At 43.6% G+C, this 13,101-nt stretch overlaps 2 protein-coding genes across 3 annotated transcripts; both read right to left on the reverse strand.

Moving 5' to 3' along the window:
- Positions 1-815: 815 nt before the first annotated feature.
- Positions 816-1,790, reverse strand: LOC102720983 (probable E3 ubiquitin-protein ligase ATL44). The gene has a single exon (XM_040523310.1). It carries the CDS (start codon positions 1,689-1,691, stop codon positions 1,098-1,100), a length of 594 nt encoding a protein of 197 aa, XP_040379244.1. The 5' UTR covers positions 1,692-1,790; the 3' UTR covers positions 816-1,097.
- Positions 1,791-7,227: 5,437 nt separating this feature from the next.
- On the reverse strand, positions 7,228-12,861 carry LOC102721270 (protein S-acyltransferase 21-like). Of its 2 annotated transcripts, XM_006653645.3 has the most exons (10): positions 12,585-12,861; positions 11,454-11,567; positions 11,263-11,365; positions 10,974-11,173; positions 10,226-10,294; positions 10,052-10,123; positions 9,807-9,935; positions 9,138-9,218; positions 8,854-9,045; positions 7,228-8,463 (listed from the first exon to the last, which is right to left on the reverse strand). In XM_006653645.3, exons 1-10 carry the CDS (start codon positions 12,627-12,629, stop codon positions 7,618-7,620), a joined length of 1,851 nt encoding a protein of 616 aa, XP_006653708.1. In that variant the 5' UTR covers positions 12,630-12,861; the 3' UTR covers positions 7,228-7,617. The 2 variants fall into 2 exon arrangements, with proteins under 2 accessions (XP_006653708.1, XP_040379667.1); XM_040523733.1 differs by lacking the exon at positions 12,585-12,861 and having other exon boundaries at positions 11,454-11,727.
- Between the last annotated feature and the right edge of the window lie 240 nt (positions 12,862-13,101).

Genomic DNA, 13,101 nt, shown 5'->3' on the forward strand with positions numbered 1-13,101 from the left:
AGTGCGCTGGTATTCTAGTTCAGATTCTCGAGCCAATCATAAGCTAGCGTGACAAGGCTAAAGTGACCAAAGTCGTTCAACTCTTTTTGCTATGATCTTGTTTCACATGTTTTCAATTTACTTTTTGTAAAAGGGGGATTTTTCAATTAAAATATGCCAAAGTCTTTGGAGGAAGATCAATGTCTCAAAGTACCGAGGACAACTGGATAACACATGATCGGTTTATTGGATGAGAAATTGAGAATTTGCCGCGTTAAAAAAGAGAAATTCACACGTTTGAAACGGGCTGTAAAAAGTGCTTCCATCATATTAGTAAAAAAATATTCTGAATAATTTCAGAGCTTGTTAATGTGGGAAGTTTTTTTTTCGCACATAAATATTATAAGTCGACAGTGACAACGTTTTCTTGAAGATGGTAACCACTAACCAGTACCATGGAGTTATAGTCATGTTGATCAGACGGCAGGCAGCAAATACATCTAGTCATCTAGCACCGACAGAAGGGATTTTTACTACCCAATAAACAAGGACATCTTAATACAGGAGTTGTTTTAAATATAAATTCGGAGTATGGAAGTAGTATCATATTAGGGAATAGGATCTCTGCAGTATACATATCTTGTACTCTAGCGGTTACACCATGCAAAGGGCGTTAAAGCGGTGTATGTTAACGAAATGAATGCGGATTCATGTTGCAGCGGTACTGCACAGATGATCAAGTTGATAACCATGGATGTTGCTAGTATTACCATCCACTTGCTAAATTGAAAGGCTTTGTCAAATTACTCGGAATCAGAACCATTGTCGGTCACAACTGGGGAGCAAAGCATTCGGATCCTCTCAATTGAAGCTAAATTGCGAAATCTTTATTCTCACTTTACAAAATGTACAGAGCTAAAAGCTGCAGTCATCCACTTGCAAGATGCAAACCAGGATCCCTAACTCCAAATGTTCCCAAATGCTATCCATTTCCAGCTAGCTAGGCACTAAAATCTAGCAAGCAAACGAGAAATTTGACCATCTCAGGCTTATGGATTGGTCGGTTTCTCTGTTCCTCTTTCTAGCTCTAGCCCGGAATCTCCGGAGCGCGCGCGCTTCTACGGCAAGAAGGGCGGGACCTCGCTGTAGTGGGTCGGCTTCCAGACCGCGCTGGCGGCGTCGGCTGGCTCCGGCCGCGCGCCGCAGCGCTGGCACCGCTCGCCTGGGGGAAGCTGGAGGACCAGGATCCGGCGGCACGAGGGGCAGGAGGAGTGCCCGCGCAGCCACTTGTCGACGCAGGCGGCGTGGAACGCGTGGCCGCACTGGGGCAGCACGCGCATGGCGTCGCCGTGCTCGAAGTCGGAGAGGCAGATGGCGCACTCGGACTGCTCCTGCTCCTGCCCCTGCCCCGCCTCCTCCGCCCCCGCTTTTCCGCCTCCGGGGGAGACGTACTCGACCGTGGCGATCGCGCGGAGCACCGCCTTCTTGACGCCCCTGTTGGCGGCGGCCGCGTCGGGGCCGCCGCCGCCGCCGCGGTGGGAGCACGCGCAGCGCGCCACGAGGCCGATGCCGAGCACGCAGATGAGCGCGCAGAGGAGCGAGGCGAGGATGATGACGATGTCCCTGTCGTCGGCGATGGATCCGCCCAGCGCCGGCGGCGCGGCGGTCGCCTGCTCTAGAAGCTTCCTGGCCACCATGGGCACGGGCTGCATCCCTCTGCTCGGGGTTGGACTCGGAGTCGGAGGACGGACGGGTGGCGCGAGCGGGTCACGGGCTTATCGCTGCGCTGCGGGGAGAGAAGGTGACAAGTGTGTGTGGGAAGCTCGGCTCGGAGTGACCCTGGCTTATATAGAAGCAAAGCCATCTCTGCCTTTTTTCCTTGCCTTTTTGAAGGAACGGATAAAGTAGTAGTAAACCGCGGTGTTTCAGGGTTGGAAGGAATAGGGGTAGTGGGATCGTCGGTTTAGCGAAAGCCAGTGGGCTACCTTCTAAATCCGGTAGGCCCGATAAATACCGGACGATGAATAGTGTTTACTTTGACATGTACTCTCAAAAGTTGAATTTCAAGACTAGACCGCACATATGAAGTATACCCTAATTTTATTTTTTTACATAGCTTTGTTAGTGGTACGCTATTTTTACTTTAACATGCACCTTAAAGTTGGATTCCAAGACTAGAGCATGTATGTACTTCCTCCTTTTTTTTATTTGACATCACTAAAATTATATGTCATGCTTAAATTGTATATAATCATAAATAAAGTTACAATAAAATATTAATTAATACTTATATAATTTTTTAATAAGACAAACAATCAAATATGAACATGAAAGACAACGGTGTCAAATTTAAAAAGCAGAGCAGGGCTGTAGTGGTACCAGCGACGGAGGTGGCATGGGGGCTGGGGGTCTTCAGCCCCCACTACCGGCGCCGATCCCATGGAGACCCCCTGAGCCCCCTACAAATTTTCTCTGTGATTTCGTGGGATGAGGATGGAGTTCTTCAGTTTGTGATCGAAGGTAGAATTTAAAATTAGTTGAACCGTTATGAAAAGAAGCCTAGCAAATTTGTTTTCTTGGCCTAGCCCACTTAGAACACAGCCATCAACATTCAGCCATCCATTTTCATCTGTTTCCATCTAAACCGTCCATTAATCCCAATCCGCACCCCTTCCCACCACAATACCCTAATCCTCACTCACACCCACCCAATCTCAGGCGGCTGGGATGAACGATATACGCACGGAGCGGCGAAGGTGATCGTCAGCTGGTAGCTGACGACGAGCGCGTAGGAGCGGGCCGAGCGGTGAGTGACCTACGCACGCGGTAGGGGTCGGCAGCGGCGCGTGGCATGGCAGGGAGCCCGACACACGCGGCACGCCAGAGGGCGACAGGGGCGCACCCGCACATGCAGCCGGTTTGGTCAGCCCCCCTATGATTTTTTCCTGGATCCGCCCCTAAGTGGTACACTTTCTGTTTTATATTATAGAATGGTTTATCACCACTTAAATTTATTCATGTATCAATGAATATGTTTTATATATGGGTTCATATTTATCATCCATATGAATCTACTGAGGGTCAGAATAATCTTATAATATAAAATAAATGTAATACATTAATAAAAAATAATTTTTGTGATATCATATAACCAAGTGGTTTGTATTATTTATGTAGTACTGAAACAACTTATATCAACAACTATCAACATCTTCTCCTGTTATAGGTGGTGTGTATTAACTGTTGGTGCACTCTGGTCAATGATATGCAGCGTTTCTTATAAATATCTAATAGGAAATGAGTAATCACATTCGCTCTCACGGGCTAGAAAATCTCACATTAATCGAAAAAATAATATGGTTAGAAATACAATTTGGAATTAAAAGTAAAAAAGTTCAATTGTAAACACAGTTTAGAAAAAAAACAAAATTTGGATTGAAAATTTTAAAAATAGTAATACTGAGTGAATAGTAGTCACCATGTTCACTCTTATGGGCTTTAAAATCGCACATTAATTAAAAACAAGAAAGACTCTGATTAGAAATATAACTTTAAAAATAAAAATAAAAGTGAAATATGTTAATATAGTATAAAACACAAAAATTGGATTAATATAAAAATGATTAATAATTGAGTGAAGAATCTATCTATAAATATAATTTAGAAACTTATAAAATTCTGATTAAAATTAAGTAATATTAAGAGAAAGAAACAATGTATAAATACAATTTGGAAGTGTCTAAAACTTGATTTGAAAAGTAAATATTACGTAGAAAAGAGTTTATGTATAAATACAGTCTAGAATGCAAGTATAAATATAATTTGGTAACTAAAAATTGAAGGAACTAAAATGAGGTCACACTTAGAAATACAATTTAGAAAAAATGTAATTCAAATTAAAAAAAATAAAAAGAATCAATATCAAGGTAACATGTATAGATTCAATTTATAATGTTGCTACACACGCAATATGTACGGATCATCATACTAGTTGTATTTTTTAAGAACACGGTATAACGCAGACGCTCACAACGCACGTACACTCTCCCCTAAGAACGCACGCACGCAAACCCCTCTATGAGCACCTCCGAAGACTGACCAGTAAATCTAGAGAATCCTAAAGTCACCACGGGCGCCTCGTTGTCGACGGTCACGTCTACTCCCATTGAAAGTACAAAGCCGTTAGAAAAATCCTAGAAAATTCACTTCAACGAGGAGTCAAACCCAGGACCTTAGGTGCTACTGAGGCCTTTGAAATAACAATGGAGTATGAATCCATCTTACTTTATGTTTGTTTACAAGAACAGTAAAATTAAATTTAATAGTCAAAATAGTATTTTTCATTTGTGGATTGTTTTTAGCACCATCCTAATTGTGTTGTTTTCAGGCAATTGTCTTTTACAAACAGTGACGGACTTAAATGTTTACTGTTAATACCGACTGGTCCAAGTTTTTGCTGAACCGGTGGAACTATAGCAAGCAAAATCTCACTAGCCATATTGGTTGACCATATAAGATGTGTGAATCCTGTCCCAACGTTTCTTACAAAATATTGGCACTATGAGCGACCATTTAATACCTGATATAACTTGTTTGTGGATAAGATTTGGCGTCGGATAAGCTCAAAACGCATCATTCGGAACTGCTCATTTGCTTCTGCAACCGATCTTCTCCTATTGCCAAATTAATCAGCATTGCAGGGCTCCATGCTTAATGGAGTAGTCGCCTGTTCCAGCCCTCGCGTCAGTGACATATGCTTTAGTACCAACAAACCAACGGATAACCTTCGTTCCTGCTATAGGCAAGGGTAGTTCGGCGCCGGCCAGACGACGCGCACGACGAGTGCACCAAACACCACCCCAATGGCAACGCCCAACGGGTGCCCGGCAAGCTCCGGATGGGGTGTGCCGTGCGTTGCGCGTCGGCGTCGCACGCCACGCCACGCGACGCGCCGCGCGCTTCGGTTACAAGTTTTCCACTTCGGTTCAGCCCCGGGCCGGTGCGCCGTCCCGTCCACCTTTGCGTCGCGCCCGCTAATCCCGCGCTACCCCCCAGCCCCTCTGCATCGTCCGTTTCGAGCAGCGGACGGCTCGGTTGGTAAAGCGGAGTTCCGAAAGGGGCACTGGACAACAGCAGCGGTGAAGCAGTGACGATCACGAGTTCACGACAGCATCGAGGAGGTGTTAGTTTTTTTTTTTTTTTGCACACTTTGCGGTGTCGCCCGCATCTGCTCACGCCTTTCCTCGTACCCGTTCCTAGTGTAGTAGTGTTACCCGGAGAGGAAATATTTAGAGCATCCCCAACTGCTCATCCATCTATCCTTTATTTTAGAAATAGAGGATGAAGAGTAAAAGTTGAGCTCCAACAGAACATCTATTCCATCATCTATTTTTGCATGTTATCTATACTAGGAGAGAACCTCTATATTTAGATGTTTTCTCTCTAATGCTCTAAATAGATATAGAGAATGTCATATATAGATGATTTGTTGGAGTATAAAAGAATATAAAGGATAAAAATGTTTTAAATGATCATCTAAATGAAGATATGGATGACCAAATTTAGATGAATTGTTAGGACGTTCTTATGAGGGGAGAGGAGGACAGCGACACCAGCAAAGAGATGCGTGTGGCTTGGCCGGCCGGAAGGCAGGAACGAACGAGGAATGCAGGGGTCGGGTCGGGTCGCGTCGCGTCGTGTCACGAGTCACGACGTGTGGCGCGAGGGGAGCCAGTCTTTTAACTCCGGGCCGCCGGGTAAAGTCGCGGGAGGTGTGGGGTGTCGTCCAGGGGGGTGGAGCCTACGCCGCCGGGCACGCACGCCGTTCGCGTGTGGATGGCCGATTCCCCTTCCGCGAACGGTTGATGCGCTCCCGAATCCGCGGTGGTGGACGCCGACTTGCTCGAACTCGGTGCAAAGATCCCGCCCGTCCGTCGCCTCCGCGGCTTGGAAGACCTTGAACTGCGTCCATATAGCAACCGGGGTACTTCTATTTTTCCACGGCAAAAAGCACTATGGTCGCCGAACCGAGAGAGCTGGTAGGTTCAGTAACTTCAGTTTGCCTCTTGTGCCTGCCGGCTGGCGACGCGACACGTAGCGTAGCATCGATTCTGCACTGCATAAAATTGAATCTGAACCGGCACGGCTTGTTGATCGCATGTCTCATACGTGCTGCACTGACGCTAGCATCCTGTTTGCTACTGCCTTTTTTCTTCTTGGGTTCGTTTGCGGGGACGCTATTGCATCTCGTTCGCCATCTTTTTCTTTGGTACGCGGCGATGCCCAATCGCGTCCTAAAAGAGGTACGCTCGAGGGATTGGCTCGGAATGGCACTAGGCAGACGATGAAGGTCGATTTTCCGCCTACCTCCTTCAGCTTTTCAATGGTGCGTCCAGACGCAGGTTGTACATGGCTCTAAAATGCGCGGAGGATCGAATCCATGGGGGAAGGAACGGTCGCTTTTCTACTTCATACATGGTCATAGTGATCGCGTTTCACCACGAAAAACGTCTTTATCACGTGCCGGGAGTAGGCCGTTCTGATGACAAGTACAGCCACTTTTATCCGATAGTTGAAGAGGACCAAATCTGCAGACGCACCACCACTAAAAGCGTCCTTTTCTTCTCATAAAGACTATGGAAATATGGATTATAGCGGGCACACATTTTAATTTCCTAAACGATACGATTTTCTCAAAGACTTTTCTCAGAAAACTTTCTAATATTTATTTTTTTTCGTTTTGACCATGAATAATCTTTAACTACTTTATAAGCGCTTATCACAAATTTCACGGTTTCATTCATAATCTATCAGAACTTTAGAATGCAACCACCCGGTCAGTTTTCTTGTCTTTCCCTTTTAGATCAAACCTTAGAGCAGGTAATAGCAGGCTATAAGTCAGCTATAAGTATATTTTAAAGAGATAAGAGGTGAGAGAAAAGAGATGCAAGCTACTAATTTGTAGTCAGCTGCACACAGGTTCCAAGACAAAATATGTGTATGACATGTAGGACCATGTATTAATGTTTTGTAGCTAACTATTGTATGCATTGGTTATTAGATTAGCTATAGATAAATTGAAGCCAGTAATTGACTATACTATTGAACTTGCTCTTAGACAGTTATTCCCTACAGTTATTCCCTTGAACGGATTACTTGAGTAGTTCCTGAAAAGGTCGTGAAAAAGCTGACCGTAAAATATGATTGCAGCCACCGAGATATATACTCACGGGCAGGTCTAAGTGGGCAACGCTCTCATGTGGATTCAAGATATCCTTGACATTTGACATGCCGCAGAACAGCAGCCATAGAATTACAGGATAATCCATTGGAGATTGCAAGGAGAGCAAAACTGATAAGATTTGTGACTATCGACTGAGAAAAGAGGATATCGTCAAGCGAGACGCTCGTCTAGTTTGGCAAATTCTTCTGGCCCATTTTCCCTTATGAACCAGAAGACGTTGCATGATTTTGTACTACAATCATCATCAAGACCTAAATTAATCTCAATTTTCTACCCGCATAGCAGAAAAATCATATCCTACGATCGATCTGATGTAGTAAGAACCAAGCACTATACATTGAATAAACCAGCAGCACCAACAGTTGTTTCAGAAGACTACTCCAAACACAGTTTATTCAAGGTAGTCTAGAGAAACGATCTTTCTGGGTATCACTGGGAACGAACACCGGGAGCTGATGTGGCCGAGAAGCACCAGCGCGTTGGCTCGAACCGCCAGGATCTCTGAAACTTCTTGTTGCAGGATCTGCCATCAGAGGTCCACCAAAAAATATAGACTGGCCAGTATACAGAAGGTCAGTGCGGGGCAAACGAGAACTGGATCCTTGGTTTGCCTGGGCAGACACGAAGCGGCCAGCTTCCTGATCCCAGTAAACAGATGAACGAGAAGATCTTTCTGCGTTCGGTGCACCAAACCTCCTTGAGGTGATATCTGAGACAGACACTTCATTGACACCACTTGCTACTGCTGAGAATGGCGACCTGTTTGCTGACGTCTGGTAAATTGGATTGAAATGCTTCGCAGGATGGTGCTCTGAAATTGGTGTTGGGGTCTGAGGGTTGCTCTGAAAGCTGCTCGGTGTCTGGGGATACAGCTCAATGTCATCTGCACTGGCTCTGCTGGGTGGGTAAGAGGACTTGTACTGAGAATTCCGGACAGAACGAGTATTAATGTGATTTCCAAAATCAGCACTCATAACACTGCTTCTACAGCTGGCGTTGTCACTGGAACACTGGTCTGCCTCATATTGGGCACCGCTATTGACTGGTTTCAGCACAGATGAAGAGGCTCTAGCCCTTGCTGCTGCTTTCATGGCCTCGTTTGAATCCAGTTTTGCAAGCTTCCACGCACTAATGCGCACAGGACGTTTAGGATGATGTTTGGCTCTTTCAGCTGGGTTCATGCTATCAGGATCAACAGTTGAAGGTACTCTTCCAGGTTCCAGGTGTGGGATGATTTCATCCTGTGGTGTATGCAGATAGAATCAAACATATGCAGTTTTTTTTTCTCAAAGTGTAACAGATAAATTCAATTTCAGATTACACAACGTGGTGTTATATAGACAGGATTAAACATATGCATTTTTTCTAAATAATAGATAAATCTGTCCTCGAAACAAGGACTATGCTGGACCACAGAGGACTCTTAATCAACAGGTCTAATGCATTTACTGAAAAACCGTGCAGTCTATGATAAGGTTCATGTGAGCTAAGCATAAATCCAATGAAAGAAACACTGCATAAAAAATCAATGTGCCTCCAGTGTCAAGAACACAAACACCAGATAATTAAGTGATAAACTGCCTTAAAAAGTTGACATGGACTCTAGAAGTAATACTGGACAGAATTCGTACCTGGTCAATAAATATGCGCGGTGGAGTGCACCACGCACCTTTGTAGTGCCGTGCAAACGAGCTCCCGCTGAAAGCAGTCGGTGCAGAACTCATTGGAGATGATGGCAAGCTTTGTTGTTCATCATTGACAGAAGGACCAGGAGGTTCACTCTGAGCCCTCATTGCCACAACATATTCGTAAGTCGTGATGCCCTGCAAACAAATGGTGCAACAAAGCAATATCATACTCAATCCATGGAGGAAAATGGGCCTAAAGCTTCATAAAGGAGAGTAAAGTCACGAACCTTCCGGATTAATATCATATGGAAGAAGAATAGCTCCCCCAGTGGCACTGAAGCAAGCACCGAAAGAGCTGTACCCAGGGCCTAAAGACAGGGATGTTTTTAGATAATCCTTTTCTTGACTGATGCTGTATACTTTGTTCAACAAAATATATATTGTACACATAAAGCTAAACCCACATGATTCAAACAGTATGAAATTATGTAACTACGAACAAGAGCAAATGAATGGTTTTCATTATCAATGTCCCATTCTTCATAAATGAAAGACTTGCTCTATTCTTAAGAGCAAACGAATGGTTGAAAAGGCACTTCTATTCTCGTATAAGAACCAGATATAGAATACTATTAACTAGGTTAACTTAAATGGTTTTCTGGGAGCAAAAACTTCCAGTATTATTTGTAGCAGACGCAGCTTGCACTTGGCAGTCAAAATGTTTGCTCGCAGCTGCTGTGGAATTCTGTTTCTTTGCCTTGTGTAACAAGATTACAAGACTAGTTCTTTTCATACCAAATAAACTCCATATTATTTCAGAAAGCAGCAACATTACACAAAGTACTACCCATTTGATTATGTGCCTTAAATTGTCAAACTTCACAGGCAGTCAAGCTGGAATTCAAACACAAATGAAAATTAATGCAACTATACGCTTCACAACTATATGTACTTACCACAATTGCTGCAAAGAGTGCTCGTGAAAGACCATACCCCAGCTTTTCCCCTATCTGATCTTCAATGGCTGTTTTGTCAGTGAAGCAACGGACAAAAACAGCAATACCAACTCCGCACTCAACAGCAAGCTTTATGCATTTAAGGTTACAGACAATCACAATTAGAAATATGAAATACTTATCAGCAGTTAAATGAATGTAAACATTGCTAGAAATATTAATATTGTTTCGGTTATTTTACATACCCAAGCAAGACTCACAGCCATAAGGCACAGAAATGTGATATAGTTTTTCCTTCCAACACAATTGTTCAGCCACTGCATCAAAAACAAAAAATAAAGCCATCTCAACGAACTGAAGCAGAAGGGAAAAAGGCAAGTGAAGTTTTTGAACTATAGAAGCTTCAACATAGTAGTTACCCGGCAATGATGATCAAAACCATCAACACATTTGTCACAACTTCGACAATGTTTACTATTTTTGCGCACCTATATCAATATAAAGGAAAAGGTACTTAGTATGAACCAAAACATTGGATTGTCAGTGTATCCGTGTAAACAGAATATAACAGGGATACCAGTTAATGAAACATCACTGCAAACACATATGTTAAATGATGTCTACTTATAATCCATTAATATTTCATAAACACCAAAACAGATAAGCAGCATAAAATGCTATGGCACTAACTATATAACTGATATGATCTCATAAACATTGCACCCCCACCCAATCACCCATAAAAAATCCTAATAGGCAAAAATCGATTTGATTGACTTGTTATTAAAAGCTTTTTGCAAAGTTCTGCCTCCTATATAGCACCTGAAGGTTGTTACAGAAGTCTTGCAACATTATAGTTCTGGTCAGGCCACGTTCATGCAAGCATAATTTGAAATGATACAGATGAAAGAGAAGTTTTTGTTATGCACATCTGTTGTAATGCAACCATCAATTGTATGCTCGTAGCACCATGTTCATGTCAAATATACGGGTGCTAAACGGGCAGGTAAACTTGAATCAATGGATGCAGCAGATAAATATTTACAGTTCAATCATTTTTCAGATAAATATTTACTGTTGGCAAAAGAGGAAAAAATGAATAGGAAGTCTTAAAAATTGTATGCTCTGCATATGCTAAGTAGTAAGGATGGAGGTGGGCATAAGTACCTCTGCATGGCAAAGGGAGCAAAAGAGTGCCTCCTCACCATAATCTTCTTGTTGGTAAGCATCGTCTTCTTTGCGACAATCCTCTTTTACATACATAGCACAACAAAAACAACCAGATCCTAAACATGATTTGTTCTTTTGGGTATCCTCACAGGTTCTCAATTCTGATTTGCTAGTTTCTTCTTGAGAGTCTAAGTTTGCTTTTTGACCAAAACAAGATGCTATATTAGTATAACATATGCCTGCTATTAAATGAATTACATTCAAGACTTCAAGTATTAGAGCATACCTTCTGACTTGTAAGTTAGAGCACCATTGACAGTAATCATGATTCCAGGATCAGCGGGGTCAATAGCAGTACATCTAACATATAGAATTAGCACTGATAAGGCCTGAAATGTCAGAAATGGGCATCAGACGCTTGTCAAACAAAATCTACACCTCAATAACTCAATGTGTGAATGGAAAGTAGACCCTTACCAGAAAACTATAAACACCTATTGCGATAAATTGATACAAGTCCTTCCCGAGAAATGGTGAAAAGAAAGCATAGAATTCTATACACAACAAAAAGAACACTGTTATAGCTACCACCTGCAAAAAAAAAAAAGAGTTATTCGAGTAATTCCTTTGATAAGAGGCAAACATGAGATAGCTTCCATTGACATGACTGCATCTGCATAGGAAAGAAAGTACATGACCCAACAAAGAGGCCACAAATTTAGCACACAAACGAAGAAATATATAAACAAGCAAAGAAAAAAAAAAGATGCACGTTGTCCATCATTTCAAACACGGATGCATATGCTGTACTCTAAACGAATAACATAAAAAGGTAACTAAAATTATAATCCAAATAATCAATCAGAAATCATGACTTCAAAGGTATCCTAATGTTTAACTCAAGGATGAGAAACAAATCAAATCAAATTGGGGGCTCTCAAAAAGGAAAAAAAATGAAATCAGAGAGCGTGTACTCTGTAGGCTAACTGGAAGAAGACAAAAGGAGAGTTAGGGCCTAGGGGAACCCCAAAGGCCAGGGTCGCATATCACATCAGAGAAGTAAGAGCACAGACGCGACCAACAGAAAACCAACAAAAAGTACCACTTTTATCGCCAAAGCTACATGCCAGATCAAATCAGACACATATAGCGGGCGGTATCACGACATCGCATAAAATTCAGGCAGCATAACCATTAAGAAAATCAAATCGAGGTACAGCTCCGCGTCGCAACAGCAGAAGCAAATCAAATCCTCGTACTGAAATACTCCTACTAGTGTGGTTTCCAGAATCTAGAGTACAGAGTGAATTCGCGTGGCGTAAAATTATCCAGGTAAAGCAACACATCGCATCAAACACACATATTTACGGAACAGGAGTAGAGACGCGAATAGAGCGAAAACATCATACGAAATCAAACAACGGTTATCAGTACATTGACCCATCGGAACCTAACCATAGCACCAGCACCGAGCCCTGCTCATGAGAAGCTCAGAACACCGAATGGCAAACTCTCTGCACTCGCGCAGCGAGATCCGTAGCCACATTGCGCGCACGAGCAAAAAGGCCGCGAGCGGGGAGGTGAGGCGACACGCGAACGCGAGCTCACCTGCAAGGTGTGGGCGGGGAGCTGCCACCCGTGACGCCGCGCCATGGGCGGCGGCGGTAGGGCGACGTCCTCGGGATCAGCGGCGCGGCGGCTGCATTCGGGGCGCGAGAGATCCTGCGCGGCGTGGCGAACCCTAGCGCGCCGCCGTACGGCTCCCCTCTGGCCTCTCTCTCTCTCCCTCTCTCTCTCTCTCGGCGCCGGTGTCTGTGCCAGTGGGGCGAGAGAGAGAAGAGAAGAGGAGCACTGGAGAGGGAGCGCGAGGAGGAGGTGGTGGGTTTTTCAGTCTTGGATTCTCTCCTCATGGGCCGTCCTCTCCTCCGCCGTACGGTATAATCGCCGTTGGTGCATGTAGGTCCCACTGTAAATCTGAAGACTCCTTAATTGCCGTTTTATTTCTTAAAAAAGATGGATTCCATTTCCATGGGAAGGTTAGACGATGGAGAGTAACTTATCACCTCCAGATCCACGTATATGGACCTATGGTAATAAATATAAACATATATGGAAACAATGTGCT

The sequence above is a fragment of the Oryza brachyantha genome, chromosome 4 (assembly GCF_000231095.2).
Source record: "Oryza brachyantha chromosome 4, ObraRS2, whole genome shotgun sequence".
In the NCBI taxonomy this organism is placed as follows: domain Eukaryota; kingdom Viridiplantae; phylum Streptophyta; class Magnoliopsida; order Poales; family Poaceae; genus Oryza; species Oryza brachyantha.